The following is a 22,195-nucleotide window of genomic DNA, read 5'->3' as shown; positions in this document are numbered from 1 at the left end:
GGTGGTGGTTGTTTTTTCAGGAATCACTTTATTACAAACCTTAAATATTTAAGTGTGGGTTCTTATTTTCCTCATCTGTTTAAATACAAAAAGGATAACAATATCTCCCTATGTCCAGAGAGAACATCATATACCTAATCTTTATTAACAATATGGTATTTACTCCGAGTCCTTTTTATTTATTTTTTAAAATATAATTTATTCATTTTTTACAGAGAGGGATAGAGAGTTAGAAACCGATGAGAGAGAAACATTGATCAGCTGCCTCCTGGGGATGTACCTGCAACCAAGGTACATACCCTTGGCCGGAATCGAACCTGGGACCTTTCAGTCCGCAGGCCGACGCTCTATCCATTGAGCCAAACAGGTTTCAGTTTGGCCATTCGTATACCAAAGGAGAGATTTGCTCCTGTCTGGAATGGGCCCGCTGGTGTGGATGGTCCTCCTGCCTTTTCCAGGACCTTCAGCTGTCCCCGCCCACCTGCCGCAGCCCCGCCTCCTCCTCGCCCGGTGAGCTCCGCACGGGCCCTCCGAGGCCCCGCCCCCTGCGGCTGCGCCGGCGCGAAGGGGCGGGGCGGCGCGCTGACACCTGGCGGCCGCGGGGGGCGGGCCGAAGGCGAGCGTGCGCCGGGATTGGCTGGGGCGGGGCGGGGCGGGGCGGGGAGGGCCGGAGGAAACGGGAAGACGGTTGTGGGGCTCGTGGTGGTGCCCAAGTCTGGGCGGCCCGTGGGGCGCGAGCACTCCGGGGGAGGGAAACCGCAGCAGCATGGCGGCCGGGGACGAGCCGCCCAGCCCTCCGCTGCCCCTCTGTCGCCGCCGCCGCCGCCGGAGTCGCCGGGACCCTCTGGTCTGCGTGTGTCCGTTGTAAGGCCGCTCGCTGCCGCCCGCCAGCCCTCGGCGCACCGGCCCGCCTTCCTCTACCGCCGCCGCCAGCCCCACGGTCGGGCTGGCGAATCACTCGACTCCCACCCCACCCACCAGTCCGCCGGCCGGGATCATGGAGGACGTGAAGCTGGAGTTCCCCTCGCTCCCGCAGTGCAAAGAGGACGCCGAGGTAAGTGTGCCGCTGGCCGCCACGCACAGGCCGAGGGGAGTCCCAGGCCCGGCCCGGGGAGCCTCCGATGCCCCCGCCGCCCTGCTGCCGCCGGCCGCCCCGGGGCCGCGGGCTGGAGCCTCCCGCCCGGGGGAGGTGGGCACTCGCCCGGGCTCTGTTCCTGCCCTCCCCAGGCGCCGGCCGAGAGCCTGGGTCTGCGGTGATTAATTTAAAATGAGTCTCCCCCACCCCAAGTCAGCGTCCAGGACTTGTCTTGGATTAAGTTCCCCGTTTACGGCCAAAGCAATACGAGGGAAATGTTGCTTTTCATCTCAATTTGAGGGATAGCTTTGGTGTCATCTATTTCACTTGTGGGACGCAGGTGGACTAGATACGAGGTCTGACGTTCAAAATGCTCCTTTGGGAAAGTTCCCCAAAGTAGCTGTTTTTGTTTTTGTTTTTGTTTGTTTTGAGGCAAAGCTACAAAGATGGCTTATTTGAATCTGAAATCTTGCCCTTTGGAGGGAAGTATAATAATAAAATTCTTATAACTTGGTCTCCTGATTTCTAATTTGGGGTTCTTTTTATAACCCACTTTACTTTTCCCCCCCGTCTAACTTTTGTATTGAGTTGTGTGTGTGTGTGTGTGTGTGTGTGTGTGTGTGTTTTACCCCACCTATTGTTTATTTCAAATGTATTGCAGAATACTAAACTAGGATTTTCTGAAATCTAAAATTAGTAACAGGACAAGGCATGCCTTGGCACGATCAAGAAAGAAAGAAGTCTAAAATTTCTAGTTTTCAATATCTTAAAAGTAATTGGGAAAAAAACTACTTTTAAGAGACCATTCAGTTTATACCAAGTATTTATTCTGTTGAATATCTTCATTTGGGGCTCACAGTTTTTTTTGTGTGTGTGTTTTTTTAAATATGTTTTATTGATTTTTTTTTTTTTTTTTACAGAGAGGAAGGGAGAGTGAGAGAAACATTGATGATAGAGAAACTTTGATCAGCTGCCTCCTGCACACTCCCTACTGGGGATGTGCCTGCAACCAGAACCTGGGACCCTTGAGTCTGCAGGCCACTGACCCACTCTTTTTGTTTGAGGGATCTTTTGCTTGTTGTAGTGATCCTTGAGATTTGCATATGTTTTCAGAATAGATTCTTTTCTTTTTTACATTCTTATTGATTTGAGAGAGAGAGAGGAAGGGAGAGGGAGAGAAACATCGATTCGTTGTTCCATGTACTTATGCATTCATTGGTTGATTTATTGCACATGTGTCAAACACAAGGCCCGCGGGCCAAATCCAGCCCGCCAGGCCTTGCAATGTGGCCCGCACCACGCTGTCATCACTGCACTCCGCTGTCAGTTTATGACATTGTCAGTTTATGACTGTTCAGTAAACCATTCGGCCCGCGATTTAGGCTGGATTTTAGATTTTGGCCCCTTCTCTGATTGAGTTCGACACCCCTAATTTATTGTATGTGCCCTGACCAGGGATGGAACCCACAACCTTGGTCTAAGGGGAGGACACTCTAACCAGCTAAGCTACCTGGCCAGGGCCAGAGTAGACTCCTTTAATGGTGGGGGGAGGGGGGTTGAATTTATGTTTAAAAATGAATTTAACTTTTGTTGTTGTTTAATATGGGATAGTGTAAATGAGGGGCATGTTTTTATATCTTCATAATTATTCAGTCATTTCAGCACTGGAAGCAAATTTAGGAATAATGTCGAGCATCCCCAGTTTTCCGGTGAAGAGATTGCAGTTTACTGAGAATAAGTCCATGGTAACAAAGTAACACAAGACAAAGTGAGGACCTGAATTCTTCCCCCCCCACCCCCCATCCTAAAATTTCCAGTTTAAAATGTTTACAGATTTTAATATACTCTTTTATTATGTATATAATATGTGTTATTCCTGCAAAAATAATAAAATCTTACTGGAAATATATCTTTCTTGTTCTCAAAGTCTAGTAGATAATGATAACAGATACTACCTACTGAAAGCCAATTAATTTCTTATTTCATAACATTAGCTGTTTCTACTCTCTCTTTTTTTTTTTTTTTTTTAATATTTTTATTGATTTTTTACAGAGAGAAAGGGAGAGAGATAGAGAGCTAGAAACATCGATGAGAGAGAAACATCGACCAGCTGCCTCTTAAACACCCCCTACCGGGGATGTGCCCGCAGCCCACATACATGCCCCTGACCGGAATTGAACCCGGGACCTTGCAGTCCGCAGACTGACGCTCTATCACTGAGCCAAACCGGCTTTGGCGTGTTTCTTCTCTTTTTGTTGCAAAACTCAGACTAGCTTAAGCAAAAAGACATGAAGTAACTAAATTCAGAAAGTTGGAGGTGCAGCTAATCTTAGGGTCTTGACTAGACAGTATTATAGTGTATCAGAGCTGCCACTCTTCAGTGCTTGTCCCTACTTTGTCACAGTGTCTCTGCTTTTCCTTGGGCCCTTTCACTCGTATGGAGTGTGGCCATTAACTCCGGGTGTACACATTGAGGAATAAAAGCGCTTCTCTGCAAGCTTCGGTGTTTAAAAGCCAGAGGACTGGCCCAACTCGGGTCTTCTTTGGATCAGTCACTACAGCCTGGAAGTGGTAAATATAATGAAGGGCCCAGGCTAGGTCAGATACCCGCTTCCTTGGCTAGGATAGTGAAGTTTATCATCAGTAGACATTTCCACAGAAGAGGGAGAGTGCTTTTTGAGCAGAGAAAACTAAATACCCATTAAATAGGGTGTGTAGTTACTCATGCTAATCTGATAAACTAATTTCCAATGAGATATGTGAAGTGTCAGGTGGTTTTAAATGTAGTTAGCATGACCAGCCAGCATAGTGTCTTCCACATAGGAAGCACTACATGGAAACTAAAATACAATCCTATCATCTCTTTAAGAACATTCTTGAAATACTGGTCAGGGCATTCTTTATAGGTCAGTGCTTGTGTTACCAGTCCAAAGTGCCCCAAAGCTTTGAAAGGCAAGACCAAGCAGGAGCTGTTATCTTGAAGGTCACGGAAACAACACAGACTTGAACAAGATGGAGTCAGAGAGACCAAGCATTTTACTTTTACGTGAGCAAAAATTTAGCTGTGTTCAGATCAGTTTGCAAAAAGATCAGCACTCCTTTGTTTTAAAGTACTGTGATTTCCCAATGTTTTGAGGATGAAATCCAAACCTGTAACATCATCCGGAGGGTCCAGTGTGATCTTGCATCTGCCTGCCTCTTTAACCTCATTATGGGTTATTCTTCCTCTTGCTTCCTTCTCTGTATGCCTTGTTATAGTCATCTTTCCTCAGTTCCTGTAATGCTTCCCCCCCCCCCCCCCCCCCAGTTAAGTACCTTTGCATTTACTGTTCTTCTTTATCAGTTGTTAAAATACAGATTCCTGAATCCCAACTAAGAAGTTCTAAACTAGAGTTTTTGGGAACATATAGGTAAAATTGTATACTTAATTAGTAGAATCTGTATTTTAACAACTCCACCAGGTGATTCTCATCATGAGAGAAGTTTGGGAAACACTGCTCTACATGGTTGTCAGCACTCTCCTTGCTCTCAACTAGTTAACTATAGGCATGCATCTCATAATCACATTTCCATCAACTTTTTTAGTTTTTATAGGCAGAATGAAGTTGGAATGAAGAAATTAAAAGTGAATTATTTCAGACTAGGACACCTTCCTCTAAAGGGGATCTTTTCAGACAGGTAAGAAACTCCAGATGGCCCAGCTGGATGCCTCAGTGGTTGAGCTGCAACCTGTGAACCAGGAGGTCAAGCTTAGATTCTTGGTCAGGGCACATGAGTGGGTTGTGGATTCAATTCCCAGGTACTATCTCTCTTTCCCTCTCTATCTCTGAAATCAATAAAACTATATTTTTAAAAATCAATTCCAGACTGATTAAGATTATGATTCTGCAAGAGGTTGAAACTGCATTTAGAATCAGTATTAGCTCTGGCCATTGTTTCTCAGTAGATAGAGCGGCAGCCTGAGCACAGAAGGTTAGTGGATTTGATCCTGAGCCCCAGTTAGAGTATGTGCAGGAGGTAACCAATCAATGATTCTCTCTCACATTGATGTTTCTCTCTTTCTCCCATTCCTACCTCCCTTCCACTCTTTCTAATATATTTTATTGATTTTTATACAGAGAGGAAGGGAGAGAGAGAGTTAGAAACATCGATGAGAGAGAATCATCGATCAGCTGCCTCTTGCACACCCCCCACTGGGGATATGCCCGCAACCAAGGTAACATGCCCTTGACCGGAATCGAACCCGGGACCCTTCAGTCCCCAAGCTGACGCTCTATCCATTGAGCCAAACCAGTCCCGGCATCCCTTCCACTCTTTCTAAAAGTCAATGGAAAAAAGTATCCTCTGGTAAGGATTAATACAAACAAACAAAGAATCAGGTAGTCAATCTAGGTTTAGTGTCATTGGCTTTCATTGAGAGTGATACCATTTGGGGCCTGTGGTTTTCTGTTTAACAGTTTTGATGATAGAGTCTTTCTTACTTGTGGCAAGATTATAGTAGTTTTTTAGATGTGAGGAAGAAAAATAAGTATTACAGTGTTAATTTTTCTAAAAAATGAGTTGCATAGTTAGGACTGTTGGTTTTATAATTCAAAAATTAATCTATTTTCAAGTAGAAAGTGAAATATAATTTACTTCAATCTTAGGTTAGCAACTTAAATGTTTTCCTTTCTTTATTTTTTAAAATGTTTTTATTGATTTCAGAGAGGAAGGGAAAGGGAGAGAGGTGGAAAGTGATGAGAATCATCAATCAGAAGCCGCCTGCATGCCCCTCCACTGGGAATCGAGCCTGAAACCCAGGCATGTGCCCTGACCGGGAATCGAGCTGTGACCTTGTTCATGGGTCCATGCTCAACCACTTAGCCACATCGGCTGGGCCCTTTATCTTTTGATTCCCTTAGTACAACATCAAAAATAAGACTTGCTTAATAGCACTTGAGCATCCCTTTCCTAGTACCTTTACATTTAGAATGGTGCTTTTGTAACCTGACTTAGAGTAAAATTACCCAAGGAACTTTTTAAAAATAGCCATGCCTAGACCCACCATCACCTATTCTTATTTGATTCGTCTGAGATGGAGCCAGATAATTCTAACGAAGGTGGGCAGGTTAAAGAAAACTTGATATAGAAGCATTTTACTTGAATGCCTTTCTGTCTTCCCATATTCTCCCAACCCTTTTGAGTGAACATCTTTGGTCCTTTGTTTTTGGCAAAGGTTGACAAGGGGTGGCAACTAAAGGAAAGGGCTTATTCTCAAGAGAACTACATTTTTTTTTGGAGGAGACTATAATAATAATTTTTCTGTTTTGTGAAATGTCCCAGGTCAGATGTAGCATTCTGATCATTCTTTCCCCCCCAAGTTGTTCCCCGGACCTATGTAGTATTTGTAATCTATCTTGGCATTTCTAAAAATTATGTTTTAATCCACCTGATAGTAAGAATTAAGTTTTTATGTACCTAACTAGAGGCCTGGTACATGAAACTCATGCACTGGCAGGGGTGGAGGTGGGGATGGGGGGTCCCTCAGTCTGGCCTGTGCCCTTTCACAGAGAGCACTTGGAGGATGTCCGACTGATGGCATCCTTAGCGCTGCCGAGGAGGCGGGAGGCATTCCCACCACTGCTGCTGCACTCGGTTCGCCAGCAGTGAGCACAGCTTCTGGCTGATTTCTACCCTCTGGTGGTCAATGCGCATCACAGCGACCAGTTGTTCCACCGTTTGGTCGATTTGCATATTAGCCTATTTTTATATCAGATGGTTATAGCCTATATTCTTTGATTCATTTATCATATACTCTGGTTTGTTTATTTACTTATTTATTTTAAAACATATTTTTATTGATTTCAGAGAGAGAAAGAAACATCAGTGATGAGAGAGAATCATTGATCAGCTAGCTACCTCCTGCACGCCCCCTACTGAGATGAGCCTGCAGCCTAGACATGTGCCCTGACCGCATATTGAACCATGATCTGGTTGATATGTCGATGCTCAACCACTGAGCCACACCTGCAGGGCCATTTATTTATTGATGGATCCTTGAACATTTTAATAACATTTTTCTGCCCTATAAATGCAGTTTTATAGATGCTATAACTGCATTTGTATGAGAAAGAAGATAGAATGGCTCCTCCACCTACTCCCTCCTCCTCCTCTTCCTCCTCCTCCTCCTCACCTTCTTCTCATTCAGCTGCTGCGGGGCTGGGCTGCTCCTCCTTCCTCACCCGGGCGCCCGCTGAGATGTTTAACTGCGCAGTGAGCCTGCTGAGCAGGAAGGGACCACCGTCAGACATCCACGACAGTGATGGGAGTTCCAGCAGCAGCCGTCAGATCCCCAAGAGCACAGCCAAGTGGGCGGCCTCTCTAGAGAATCTACTCGAAGACCCGGAGGTGTGAAAAGATTTCGGGAATTTTTAAAAAAGGAATTCAGTGAAGAAAATGTTTTATTTTGATTAGCCTGTGAAGATTTTAAGAAAACACAAGATAAGAAGCAGATGCAGGAAAAGGCAAAGGAGATCTACATGACCTTCCTGTCCAGCAAGGTCTTATCACAAGTCAACATCGAGGAGCAGTCCTGGCTCAACGAGAAGATCCTGGAAGAACTGCACCCCGTGATGTTCCAGAACCTCCAGGACCAGATCAAGAGGGAGACTGGGGCTGTTTGAGGCATCCATACTGAGGAAGCACCCTGTCATACCCACTGAAGATCTTCAACCTAATGAAGTACGACAGCTACAGCCAGTTCTTGAAGTCTGGCTTGTTTTTAAAGCACAAGCTAACTGAGGAAGAGAAGGAGGAGCCACCCAACACCCAAACGGCAGCCAAAAGAGTGTCGAGAACTTATAACACATGAGTCCCCTCCACCCTCTACCCCTCCCCACCCCAGCCATCGGCACTGGCAGCTCCCTGTCGCCAAGGGACTCACTCAGGACCATGCAGGATGTAGAATTGCTTTGTTGTCTGCAAGGACTGAAATGTACAAAACCCATCCATGGGATATGTGTATTTTATTAACTGCTTAACCAGTAAGTTTTGCATGATGGCTAATCTTATGTAGAAAACACACACACATTGCTTTGAAGTTTTAAGTTCACAAACTCACCCTGGTGGATGGAGTCCTTAAACACTGGACACGGAGCATTTTACAGTTTGATTAAATGTCATGCGAAGCCACCAGGTGACACACATAGCCAAAAAAAAAAAGGAAGATAGAATGAAAAATGTTTTAATATGTGGTACCCTTTATCATTGATGATTGAAGGATTTTCACTTGTGAATTAATTTTTATTAGGAGCAGATGTGTTTCACAATTAGGGATATTTTGACTTAGTTGGCTTGCTTTGGTTTGAAAAATATAGTTGGACTACTTGGTTAATCCACAAAATTTGGGAAATTGATTCTTCTAATTAATATTAACTCACAGTAGATTGACAGTTTTACTAGGAGTCTGACCGATTAATAATACCACCATTTCTAAAGTGATGGATTTTAGGAACAGCATGAGCAGGCAGAGATTATGATTGAGAAGACTTGGTTATTAGAGATCTATTCAGACCTATAGATGTCTGGTAGAGCAAGACTGTGAGCATGAACAACTTTTAAAATCTTGATATAGTATGCCAAAGGCATGAGCAGAATTAGTAGACTAAGAAGTTTAAGATTTGTTCTGTAGGTAGGTAGTAATCCAGGCTAAGGCAACAAGGAGGGAAGATTTGAGATCAAGAATAGTTCCAGCCGAAACCGGTTTGGCTCAGTGGATAGAGTGTCAGCCTGCGGACTGAAAGGTCCCAGGTTCGATTCCGGTCAAGGGCATGTACCTTGGTTGTGGGCTCATTCCCAGTAGGGGATGTGCAAGAGGCAGCTGATCGATGTTTCTCTCTCATTGATGTTTCTGGCTCTCTATCCCTCTCCCTTCCTCTCTGTAAAAAAATCAATAAAATATATTTAAAAAAAAAAAGAATAGTTCCAAATGAAATATTCTGTGATAGAAAGCTTTTAAGTTTCAAAGGATACTTATAGCAAATCCTGATACTCAGTGAAGGAGCATGCGAGCTTATCTATCCTATGCATAGGAATAATTTTTCATTCTCTATAACTTGCTTTTTACTTCTATAATACCTTTCTATTTCCTTCAAGCCTGTTTTTTCACTTAAATTTTCAGGTAAATTTTGAATTCTATCCCATTTGGTCTTGCTTGATCTGATATAAAATGTTTTCAATTATTGGACAGTGAAAATCTTTTTCTTCAAAAAATTTTTTTGGTAAATGATATTCCAGAACCTCGTTTCCCTATATATTTTCCCATTTTTCTTTTATCATGCAAAATTTAGAGAATTTGTTTTAGGTAAACTCAAAAGTATACATTTCTTTAATCACTTTTTTCCCCTCACAGTTTGACAAGTTGTTTCAGGAAGATAAGGCTGGCTGTTTAAAAAGAAAAGAAAAAGAAAAATGATTCATAGTATCTTGTGCAATGATCACAGAATGCACATCTATTGTGTGCTTATTCTGTCAGGCACTATGCTCAGTGTTTTGTCTTAATGATGTATTGTCCCCTTTATCATTATAAAACTAGAGGCCCAGTGCACAAAATTCATGCACGGGGGTGGGGGTGGGGGTGGGAGGTGTGTATCCTCAGCCCAGCCTGCACCCTCTCCAATCTGGGACCCTTCTCACAATTCAGGATTGCTGACTCCCAACTGCTCACCTGCCTGCCTGTCTGCCTCCTAACCAGCCTGATCAATGCCTAACTGTTCCCCTGCCAACCTGATTGCCCCCACCTGCCCTCCCCTGATGGCCTGGTCACCTCTAACTGCCTTCCCCTGCCAGCCTGGTCGCCCCTAACTGCTCTCTCCTGCAGGCATGGTCCTCCCAAATGCCCTCTCTTGCAGGCCTGGTGCCCCATTACAGGCCCGGTCACCCCTAACTGCCCTCCCCTGCTGGCCTGGTCTTCCCCCAACTGCCCTCCTCTGCCAGCTAGGTCACCCCTAACTGTTTCCTTCCTTCATCTGGTAAGCGCTATTTCCTAAACTCACTAGTTTATTGAGTTCCTCAGATCCAGAATTTCTGTTTGGTTCTTTTTTATTTTTATTTCAAATTGTAAGAGGAAGGACTCTTGTAGCTAAGGACCCTAACCTTTAGCTCCACCTTGAATAGGTTCCAAGAAAGGAGACTGAAAGCATAAGGAGGTACCTCTAGCCCACCTAGAGGGCGATAAGGCACCTTACATTAACTGGTGATATTGTCAAAACAGTGAAGTTGGACCTTAGTTCTTGAGTACTGCAAAGAAAGAATTCAGAGCCAAGAACTCAAATTATGAGAAGTTTATTTAGAAAATTACAGAGATAGTAAAAACGAGGCATAGAAGAAATGGGTTAAGGAAACAAGTTACAGAGGCAAAAGAAGGACCATTGGAGCTTAAGAAAGTACTCTTGAAAAGAAGGGTGTGCTCTTGGAAGAAAGTGACTATTGGATCCTTTTTAAAAAAATGTTTTTATTGATTTTTAGAGAGAAAGGGGTAGAGAGATAGAAACATCTATGACACAGAAATATCCTCAATCGGCTACCTCCTGCATGCCACCTACTAGGGATCAACCTGCAAATGGGGCATGTTCCTTGATCGGAATCGAACCATGACCTCCTGGTTCCTGGGTCTATGCTCAACCATTGAGCAATACAACTGGGCTTATTTGGTTCTTTAAAGATTCATCTCTTTGGAAAAGTATTCCTTTTGTATGTGCCTTGAGTGGGGATCAATCCTGCAACCTTGGCATATCAGAACAAGGCTGTAACCAACTGAGCTATTTTATTTTATTTCACTAAACTGCCTGAGTTTTCTTCTATTTCGTTGTTTTAGGAATTGCAGTCTTGAATTCTCTGTCATTTAAATCATATATTTTGATGTCTTTAAGTTTATTTTCAGGAGATGTTTTCCTTTTCTTTCTGAGATACCTTGTTGCCTTGGTTTTATGGTATTTGATGGACTTTTTCCTCTGCCTAGGCATTTATGGGAATGCAATCTGCTTTTTTAAAAAGAGTGGTCCTTCTCTATTTAGCAGGTCGATCCGAAGAGGTTTTGTTGTTGTTCATTAAGTTGTGCTGAAGTGTTTTTGTTTTCTCTTGCACTGCTTTGTCTTCTTGGATCTCTGTCGGTAAGCGAAAATGCCCTACATTCCCTGGGGAAATAGGCATCTCCTCTGTGATCCTTTCGTTCGAGCACTATCCCCATGGAGGAATGTGGTGGGCAATGGGGTTCTAAACCTGTGAAATCCCAGTGCTGCCCCCTGGAACCAGCTGCTTCCCTGCCCTAGGCGTCCAGGTGCCCCCCACTTGGCTTAGCTGCAATGGGTTGGCGCAAGGTGGCCTGGGAAAGGCAGGCTTTTGCATTGTGGCTTTGTTACCCCAGTAATGGCAGCTGCCAGACCTCCCTCGTGGGGACCAGCCCCAGCATGCATCCACCACTCTGGAAGGAATGCTTCTGCCTCTCCAGCTCTCCAGGCTGCAGATGGCGCTCTCTGCAACCTGATACTGCTACAGCTTCATCTGGGCCCCAGTGCTAGTTCTTGCTGCCAGCTCCCAGTGGGCGAGGGGGAGCAGCCAAGACCCATTGGCCTTGCTTTCTTCCTTGCAATGGCGGCTGCTAGACCACAGCTGCCCTGTCCCTGGGGTTAGCTACAGTATGTGCTGACTGCTCAGGCAGGACTGTTACTACCTTTCTGCTCCTAAGTGCTTCAGAGGGTGCACACTGCAATCTGATTCCTCCCCTCTTCTGAGACCTCATATTTTCCAACTTTGAATTTAGGTCATTTGAAAGGTCACTTCTATTTTCCAGTTCACAAATTCTTTCTTTATCTGTGTCCTTTCTTCTGTTTGATTCATTCACTGTTTTTTAATTTTTAAATTCAATTGCACCTTTTCATTTCTACATATTCCGTTGCCTCTCTTAAAAATTAGTTTCTTAATTAATGGTCATATTTTTGCTACTCTCTTATTATATTAAATGTTTGGTGTGGGGGTTTTTTTAATCCTCACCTGAAGATACCTTTATTGGTTTTGAGAGAGACAGACAGACAGACAGACAGACAAACATTGATGTGAGAGAGAAACATCCATCAGTTGTCTCTTCTACATGCCCCAACTGGGAATCAAACCCACCACCTTTCAGTGTACAGATGATGCCACAACCAACTAAGTTTCACCGGCCATGGCTGTATGTGTTTTGAATTTTTCATCATTGTCTGCAGTCTGTGGGTGTCATTCAGTTATATCTGCTTTTCATGGTAGCTCATTTCCACTACCACCTTTTTTTTAGTCAGTTTTTTTAATTTATTTATTGTGAGCTCATTGGAACTTACCTGTGTGAATTCTTTCTTTCTTTCTTTCTTTCTTTCTTTCTTTCTTTCTTTCTTTCTTTCTTTCTTTCTTTCTTTCTTTCTTTCTTTCTTTCTTTCTCTCCCCTCCCCTCCCCTCCCCTCTCCTCCCCTCCCCTCCCCTCCCCTCCCCTCCCCTCCCCTCCCCCGAGGATATTTTCCCATTGATTTTTAGAGAGAGTGAACGAGAGAGGGAAAGACAGAGAAATATCGATGTGAAAGAAACATTGATTGGTTGATTCCTGCTCGAGCCCTGACCGGAGTCCGAGTCGGGGATGACCCTCAGTCCACAGGCCGATGCTCTATATCCATAGAGCCAAACTAGCTAGGACCCAGCTTTTTATCTTTTATTTGACTTTTCACTTTGAGTAAGTCCTAGGCTTTGTCTTATGTCACACCTGCATAGTGCTATTTAAAATATGGCTGTGATGAGGATCTGGAACAACTACAACCTTCATTCTTGGAATTCATGGTTTTGGAAAACTTTTGGCATTGTCTAGTAAAGTCAAATATAGGCTTACCCTTGTGATCTAGCAATTCCATTGCTACTTACATATCCAAGAGAAATGAATGCATATGACTACCAAAGGGCACATAAAAGCATTTCGCAGCATCTTTATTCATAATTGCCAAAACCTGGAAGCTACTTAAATCTCCACAGGAGAATGAGTAAATTGTGTAATATTCATACAGTAGTATACTACACAGAAATAAAAAGGGGGAAACTGACATACACAACGACATGGGTGAATCCCAGACATTAAGTGGAAAGAAAGAAGCCAGACATAAAATAGTTGATTCCACTTATAAGAAGTTAAAAAACAGGCAAAACTAATCTCTAGTGATTAACTTACTTGTTAATTTAGTTGTGCATTTAAAGATTAGTTTTTTACATAGATAAATTTTATTTTTTGTTGTTTTTCATTTAATTTTTCCATTTATTGACTCAATGCCCTCTTCTCCACTCCCCACAATCACCACACTGTTGTCCATATTCATAACTTCTCATTTAAAAAAAATGTATTGATTGATTTTGAAAGAGAGATGGAGAGGTTAATTTTTATATGTGCCCTGACCATGACTTGAACTCGCAATCTTGATGCATCAGGATGATGCTCTAATCAAACTACTGCACCAGGGCCTGCCTCCCTCCCTCCCTCCCCCCCCCCCCCTCTCATTTAAAAAAAAAACACATTTTTATTGATTTTTAGAGAGAGAGGAAGGGAGAGAGAAAGACAGATAGAAACATGGATGAGAGAGAAACATCAGTTAATCAGCTGCCTTTTGCACACCCCCTTCTGGGTATCAAGCCCACAACCTGGGCATGTGCCCTGATCAAGAATAGAACTGGCGACCTCTTAGTGCATGGGACCATGCTCAATCAGTTGAGCCACACTAGCTGGGCTTTTTCTCTTTTTTAAACTGTCATCACATAGACAATTTCTCGGGATTTATAATCTACTACTACTACATTGCTGAGACCAGTTTTCAATATTAAAATATATTTTCTGTTTCTTCCCTGTGTGTGTGGGTTTTTTGTTTGTTTGTTTGTTTGTTTTTAACGAAGCCTGCTGTCATTGCAGGAGTATTCTCCCTTTCCATTTTAGGAGTATAAAAGTTCTAAAAATATTTTTTCTGACTTGGAGAATCGGGATAAAGGAAATTTCTTGTACAATTTTTTGCAACTTTTCTGTAATCCTAAAATTATTTTAAAATAAAAGGTTTGTGTATTTTTTTTTTTTAAAAAGCAAATCTTCCAGTTTTAACTTCAGAAATCTAATTACTATTTACAATTCTGAGTTTTAAGCAACCAAGTTGGAAACTTGGAATGCAATCCATTTATACATTAGGACTTTATGTACTGTATTTGATTTTTCATGTCAATTTGCTGTCATTTCTTTGGTTTTTCCTTAGCTTTTAAAATATTTTTGTCTTTGCCATTGGCATTTTCCATTATTTTCCAACTTCTTTATCTTGGTCTGCATTCCAAAAACAGAATGAAATCTATGCTTTCTTGAAATGTATATTTCAAATGAATTAAACAAGACAGAATTTTAAGCCCAAGTAAGATATGGGAAAGGCTGTTTGACAAGCATCTGGCAGTTTATATCAGAGATGGCAAATATCTGTCATATACCATTCTTCTTTCATCCATTGCAGATATTGCTTATTGATCACAATACTCTTCTTCCTTAGTCTTTTCCACTCTTTATTTTAGCTATCTGCTGCCAGTTGATTTGAGTTGGCATGAATGTAAAAAAAGTCTATTAATATCTATAATTTAGAGGATTATTTGGGGGAGAAACTTCTGGAATATCTATTCTTATAATTCATGAACTGTTCTATCCATTGTATGAAGTAATATAATCATAATTTTGGAAGGCCAATTATTTAAAGAATACCTTGTTTCTTGTTACTTACATTTTCAGGTGTTTGTGTAGCCAATTGAATCTGCTATTTATATAGAATATTCTTAAAGTATAATCTTTTCTTAAAATTTCACATGCTTGAATGTCACATCTTTAACCTTTAATTGGATGACAATTTTTATAATGTTATTTAACTTTTATTCTTGCGTGTGTTTTTCTATTTTTAAGGAGTGGACCTACCCTATGAGACGAGAGATGCAGGTATGACAACCTTTTTGTTTACTTAAGCCAACCTATATTATTAGTGGACTCAGGAGGTTGGCCAGCCAGCCCCATCACCTGGTTGAACTCCAGTTAAACTCTCGGTGAAGAGGATAATTTGCATATTACCCTTTTATGATATAGGATCATTAAATAACCTATTTTCGTGAAGGATTTGAATCCTTTGTGGCTCATCTGTTGACTCATAATCTGTAGGTTCATCACTAAGTATTTTTAAATATTAATAGATTTAAACTTAATTGTGGATCTTAAAAAGATGAGAAATGAATTGTTGCAGTTCTTATTTTTAAGATTAGAACCATGGACACAATAATATATGTGCATGCTAAACGAGTCACTTTGGTTTTTTGCATTTAAAAAATTTGGTACAGTATTTTTATTCCTTTTGAAAGCAGTTTGTTCTGCTTGTCTAGTTTAGATACATTCAGAAGAGTTCAGTGTATATGGAAATATGTCATTCGGACTATATCATACCTTAGATACTAATACAATGTGTTATATTAGTGATTTCCAATCAACTTCCATATCTAACTCCTCCAAAAGACTGAGTCAAATTCTCCCAGTGTGGTATGACTTAAGCAATAGCTAATTCTCTTAACAGTTCACTTTTCTTTTGCATTTCTCACCATTTACAGTCACTCTCCTAGACCTAGGGTCAAGCAATATCTTTTATTCCTGGGAATCCTTTTACTTCTAAAAATCAGTTTATTTCTTAGTGAAAATCCATTTTTTTAAAGTATGTGAGTACCAAACTCTGGGGAGGGAGGGCATGTATGGGAAAGGGGGGCAATGGTATATGTACACAGATAATAATTTAATAAAAATAAATAAATAAATAAATAAATAAATAAAGTATGTGAGTACCTAAGAGGCATTTTACTTGGTGCTGTGGGGAATGCAAAGATGAGTAAAAGGTCATTTCTGCTCACAAGAAGCTGTTACAAGAAATCAGAAGATATCCTATAGAACTGAACTACTATGTTAGTATCTTGGGTATGATACAGCCTGACTGAAAGCATTCTAGATTGAATTCTCATAGAATAAGTTTTAATGCAACATAAATTGACAGTTTAATTGTTGAAATTGTCAATAAGCAAACATTTGAATTTGGTCTTTTTTTTCACTTGCTATACTTTTTCAATTATTAACTATAGATAGCAGTTCTTTTTAAAAAAATTTTTTTTATTGATTTCAGAGAGGAAGGAGGAAGGAAAGAGATAGAAACATCAATAATGAGAAGAATCATTGGTTGGCTGCCTCCAGCATGCCCCATACTGGGGGATCAAGCCCAGTACCCAGGCATGTGCCCTGACCAAGAACCAACCGTGACTTCCTGGTTCATTTGTTGATACTCAAGCACTGAGCTATGCTGTCCGGGCTAGATAGCAGTTCTAATCTTGTATCTGGTACTGCTTTTGATGTGGCTGAATAAGGCTAAATGTAATTCCAAAGGGAACATTTTCTTTATGCCTATTTCTAGATTTTATCAGAGAATAGAAGTAAAATTAGAGGTGTTTTATTAATGTAAAAGATAATCCTATAATGTATTAATTCTACCCAAACTGCTATAAAAGCACTATTGTCAGTAAAACTCGGGGAAGAAAAAAGCACTGTGGAAGCTTAATATCTGGAATGTATTATTCAGAACCACATTTGAATTTTGAATATCTTGTTTGATATATAAAGCACATCTTCATTTCTCTTCTCAATCATTTGCTCATTGTAGCTGGGAAATGTTCTCTAGATAATCAGCTTTTTAGCAAATTATTATTACTATGAAAACACCCAATATCTACTTTTAAGGTACATATTTCATATAGATTTAAATTGCTAATGGTAAATATCTTTTTTTTTTTCTTTCTAGGAAATTTTACCTGGATTGTTTTTAGGCCCATATTCTTCTGCTATGAAAAGCAAGGTATGAACTTTAGGTTAGGTTCATCAAGAAACTTTATTAACCCACTTTTTTAGAATAATTTTTATTTTAGTAGAAAGAGTTTTATTTGAGGGTTCACAAATAATTGCATGTTAACAGTAATTGTTGCGTTGGAGTACCTGCCTCTTTCCAAATTTTACTGGGCCAGTGATCCTCAAGTGTTTAACCACAAATCATAAATGAGTTTTCTATTTTATTTTTCTTATCTACTTCTTACAACCACTCAGTGACTAGATAGTGCTTTCCCCATTTTTCACATGAGAAAACTGAGCTGCAGAGGTGCGATATAAAGCTTAGGCTCTTATGACTCCAAAGTCCATGTTTTTAGCCACTGTATGGTATTGTTTTCCAAATAAATTATCTTTAATTGAGCTCTAAAATTATAGTTGTAAAATAGTCCTATTAGTCTTTTGAGGAGATTTAACATATTAATCTTGAATCATTGAAATCTCTTGCTGATCATTAAAGTTATATTATTTTTTCCATTGATTTCTAGAGAGAGTGGAAGGGGAGGGAGAATGGGATGAGAGAGAGAAACAGAAAGAAACATCGATGTAAGAGAGACATATCAATTGGTTATCTTCTACACATGACCCTACTGGGGGTGGGGAATGTGCAAGCAAAGACATACCCTTGACTGGGAACCAGTCCTGCAACCCTTTGGTCCACAGACTGATGCTCTACCAATGAAAAACTGGCCACAGCAGTTATATCATTTTAAAGTTAGCTTTAATCACCTTTATTTAAAGTGCAGATGTGTCTGTGTTCTAATGTTGAATTGTGTATTTTCAAACATCTGTGTTACAGTAAGATGATGTTTGTATTTTAAACTGTTTCTCTCCCTGCCTCTTCTTTTTTTTATAGCTACCTATACTACAGAAACATGGAGTAACCCATATCATATGCATAAGACAAAATATTGAAGCGAACTTTATTAAACCAAACTTTCAACAATTATTTAGGTAAGATTATTGCTTTTATTTATTAAAATGTTATGTGTAGCAAACATGTAATCTGGTTTTTAATTCAAGTTGATTTTATTATATCAGATTTTCTTCTGTACAGAGATGGGGTGTATAAGACATCATTTTAAAAATAAATGTCCTTTAAAATATTTTAATGTTGGCCACTTTGGTTCAGTGGATAGAGCATTGGCCTGCAGACTGAAGGGTCCCAGGTTCAATTCCAGTCAAGGGCATGTACCTCAGTGTGGGATGTGCAGGAGGCAGCTGATTGAAGTTTCTCGCTCATCAATGTTTCTGACTCTCTATCCCTTTCCCTGCCTCTCTGTAAAAATTCAATAAAATATATATTTTTTAAAAATAAAATATTTTAAATAAGTAATTCATGTACATAATGCAGAATTCTAAAGGTTTGAAATACTGTATACAAAAAGTAGGTTTCCCTATTCCTATCCCGTGATTCAGTCCCTTCCTAAAGGTATCCAATTGTTACTTCTTTTTGAGAATCTTTCCACAATAATTTACATATGTAAGCAAACTAGTGACCCGGTGCATGAAATTTGTGCACATTAAAAGGGGATTTAATTTGAAGAAATAATTTAATATTGCTATTTGCCCTTTTTCTATCATAGAAGTGTCAGAGATGAAAGGAAATTAGTAAAATATATGTGAAAATCTTCCTCCTGTAAGAGTCTGGGGTATACCACGGGACCCAGAGTCAAGTCCTCTCCCACACACAAATGCACCTCAAAATCGCTTGCGTCCCAGATATGGGAAGGGACCGCAGGAGGGCTCTAGGGCATGTCTAGCCCATCTCACCCAGTCACGATCAACCAGACCCCAGCAGCAAACTAACCTACCAGTCGGAGCATCTGCCCCCTGGTGGTCAGTGCATGTCTTAGTGACTGGTGAATGGTTGGACACTTGCATATTAGGCTTTTATTATATAGGATAGTTGTAATAATAGTTTTTTAAAAATATATATGTCAATTTTTTTTTTAATTAATTTCAGAGTGGAAGGGAGAAGGAGATAGAAACATCAGTGATGAGAATCATTGATCATCTGCCTCTCGCATGCCCCCTACTGGAGATTTAGCCACAACCTAGGAATGTGCACTTGACTGGAATTGAACCCGGGACCCTTCAGTCCACAGGCCGACACTATCCACTGAGCCAAAACAGCTAGGGCCATTAGTAGCTTTTGACATTCAAAATGGCATGTAGTAAGATAGTTTAGTTTAACTCTAAATTAACATTTTTCCCCCTGAAGCAAAGATTTATCCCATCATTCTAAGGTACTATTGTTGTCAGAATCCTTATGGTTTTTACAATGGATTATCCTTGGATCCTGAGCTTCAACTTCTCTCTGATATGCCCTGAATTTATTAATATTTTACCATTAAAGAACTGTAATTTTTAAAACAATATTGACTAAAAATTATTTTCATAACTTATTTATAGTTGTGTTAGTAAACAGGTCATGTTGGATAAATTAGAAATGGAAGTTTTTCACAAAATAAAAAAAGCCTAGCATATTAATAATATCTTATTTTAAATGTTTTCCAAAGCATAAAGTTCCAGGACAGGTGGTTCTCTTAATTTTTTGTGCTACTGAAAGTTAGTTCAAACAGTGAATTTTTTCTCTTGGCTCCATCAGACTGCCCCCTATTTTGATTAGCTCTTCTCTTTCAAACTTTAGGCTTCTTCTGAAGTGCTCTCTGTAGAGTTGTAAGGAGGAGTGAATTACAGGACCATTCAGAGAAGAATCATAATCCTAAAGAAGTAGAAATAGAAGAATAACAATAATGAATATAAGCACTTTTTGCCTTTATTTTCTAGGTCCACTCTGATCTGGAGGAAGGTCTCTTCTTGTGATTTTTCTATTTTAACCAGATAGATTTTTTAATATTAACATATCAGAGAAATGTTCACATGTGTTATTTAAGGCTTTAAATGTTACGTATGCTGCCCAACTGGCGTTGCTCAGTTGCTGAGCATCTACCTTTGAACCAGGAGGTCACAGTTCGATTCCCAGTCAGGGCACATGTCCGGGTTGGGGGTTTGATCCACAGTGGGAGGCTTGCAGGAGGCAACTGATCAATGATTCTCTCTCATCATTGATGCATATATATATATATATATATATATCCCCTCTCTGAAATTAATAAAAATATATAATGTTATGTATGCTTTAAGCAAAATACAGTCTATGGCCCAGTTCTTGGGAATATGATACTTTGAAAGTTGTTTTGCATTCTTTTTGTGGTTGTCTAGAAATTTTCAAAGTTAGTTTTTTTAATACATAAAGAAGTTTTGTCTGAACGTGTGCTTACACAAAATATTCTGTTTTCAGATATTTAGTGTTGGATATTGCAGATAATCCAGTTGAAAATATAATACGTTTTTTCCCCATGGTAGGTATCAATATTTTAATATTATTTAAAATGTATTTATAGTTTGACCTCTTAATTATGGTTCTGAACTTTTTCTGTGTTATGACTGAATTTGTGGTGTTATATATGTTTTTAAAATTTGAGAAATCACATTTTGAAATTATTAAAATTAAATTTTAGCTCCTATATAATTTTTTAAACTTCAAATAGTATTTGTAGCATTTTGAAAATTCTTGAATTAATGTAATTATTATTCATATAAATTATCAGGAAATTGTTTTCAATATATTTTGTTTCACTGTATGTATTTTATGTTTATATTAATCTACATGTTTTCTTATAACACATTGTTTTTGCCTTCAGACTAAAGAATTTATTGATGGGAGCTTACAAACTGGAGGTAAATAATATTTACTTAGCTAATGTTTATATTTAGATTATTTGTTTAGTTAATTTAATTAGTATTCATTTTATTTATTTATTTATCCTCACCTGAGGATATTTTTTCATTGATTTTTAGAAAAAGTAGAAGAGAGGGGGAAAGACAGAAATATCAATGTGAGAGAAATCTGGTCTGTTTATATCCTAAAATATACAGCATCTAAGTTGCCTCCTGTAAGAGCCTCAACTAGGGCGCAGGCCAGGGAGGAGCCTGCAACCTAGATTCGTGCCCTTGACCGGCATCAAACCCAGGCCCCTTTGGTCCACAGGCCTACACTATCTACTGAGCCAAACCAGCTAGGGCAGTTAGTATTCATTTTAAATTCAGGATATGGAAGTTGTAATTATATATAATGGACTGTTCTCAAGGTTGTGTTTTCTTGACTTCTTGTTTTGTATTTTTCTATCAGAATAACTATTTCTTGTTTTTCAGGGAAAGTTCTTGTCCATGGAAATGCAGGGATCTCCAGGAGGTATGAAGTTAGAGATAATTTTTTTCTCTCTCTAACATTTAATTAATGAGTTGTGTTTTCTGTTTTTTGTTTCTGTTTTTTTTTTTCTAAAATTTTTCCCCCCTTTTCAGTGCTGCCTTTGTTATTGCATACATTATGGAAACATTTGGAATGAAGTACAGGTAAGAAAGTACTCTGAAATCGAGCCACAATTTAAATTATTATTAAAATGGACTTTATGGAGAAATTGGGAGTTTAAAATTAATCTTTTGATTTTATTATCTAGTCATGTTTGATTAGGAGGCTCTTGTACCAGATGTTTTAGCTCTTAACCTTTGTAGCTTGTCTGCCCTGTCTACCTTATCTACTTAGACTAAATTTTTTGTTATGTTTTATGGAGCTAGTGCTATTATTGTTTTAAGAAGCCAAGGTAGTTACCATTAAAATCATCCTGGGAAGACTGTTTACTGCTAGGGAATTGGTTAGTATAAATTTTTTAGATATATTTTATTGATTTTGTACAGAGAGGAAGGGAGAGAGATAGAGAGTTAGAAACATCAATGAGAGTCATCGACCAGTTGCCTCTTGCACACCCCCTACTGGGGATATGCCCGCAACCAAGGTACATGCCCTTGACAGGAATCAAACCCGGGACCCTTCAGTCCCCAAGCCGACGCTCTATCCATTGAGCCAAACCAATATTGGCGGTTAGTATAGGTTTTAAAACACCTACATGTAGATGTTATTGCTTTCCTTCTTTAAAGGCTAATTTATTATGTTTTCCTTTAACAGTAGTTGGATGAAAAATTACCTAAGAATTGTTTTAATTTCTATTCATAATTCAGGGTAGTCTTTCTTGTCCAAAATAATCTTTTCCAAAAAGATAATTAGATTATATTTTCCAAAATAATCTAAATCC

At 39.7% G+C, this 22,195-nt stretch overlaps 1 protein-coding gene and 1 pseudogene across 10 annotated transcripts in view; both read left to right on the top strand.

Moving 5' to 3' along the window:
• The first annotated feature begins 639 nt into the window (after nucleotides 1-639).
• Nucleotides 640-22,195, top strand: part of STYX (serine/threonine/tyrosine interacting protein) — a 42,731-nt gene continuing 21,175 nt past the window's right edge. For 4 of the 9 annotated variants that reach the window (XM_084877860.1, XM_084877857.1, XM_084877861.1 and 1 more), the window contains exons 1-8: nucleotides 660-1,054; nucleotides 15,039-15,071; nucleotides 16,957-17,010; nucleotides 17,893-17,990; nucleotides 20,344-20,404; nucleotides 20,747-20,783; nucleotides 21,258-21,297; nucleotides 21,408-21,458. In XM_084877860.1, coding sequence (XP_084733986.1) covers nucleotides 998-1,054; nucleotides 15,039-15,071; nucleotides 16,957-17,010; nucleotides 17,893-17,990; nucleotides 20,344-20,404; nucleotides 20,747-20,783; nucleotides 21,258-21,297; nucleotides 21,408-21,458 — 431 coding nt within the window. In that variant the 5' untranslated portion in view covers nucleotides 660-997. Of the gene's footprint in view, nucleotides 1,055-15,038; nucleotides 15,072-16,956; nucleotides 17,011-17,892; nucleotides 17,991-20,343; nucleotides 20,405-20,746; nucleotides 20,784-21,257; nucleotides 21,298-21,407; nucleotides 21,459-22,195 lie in introns of all 9 variants that reach the window. The other 5 variants (XM_084877862.1, XM_084877856.1, XM_084877859.1 and 2 more) reach the window with 4 other exon arrangements.
• Nucleotides 7,303-9,029, top strand: LOC311619507 (regulator of G-protein signaling 10-like; annotated as a pseudogene). Its single transcript has one exon. The product of its transcript is annotated as a regulator of G-protein signaling 10-like (transcript).

The sequence above is a fragment of the Pipistrellus hanaki genome (genome assembly GCF_964339955.1).
Source record: "Pipistrellus hanaki genome assembly, chromosome: 1".
Lineage (NCBI taxonomy): Eukaryota > Metazoa > Chordata > Mammalia > Chiroptera > Vespertilionidae > Pipistrellus > Pipistrellus hanaki.
The sequence above is the reverse complement of the archived record's forward strand: the minus strand, read 5'-3'. Positions and strand labels throughout refer to the sequence as shown.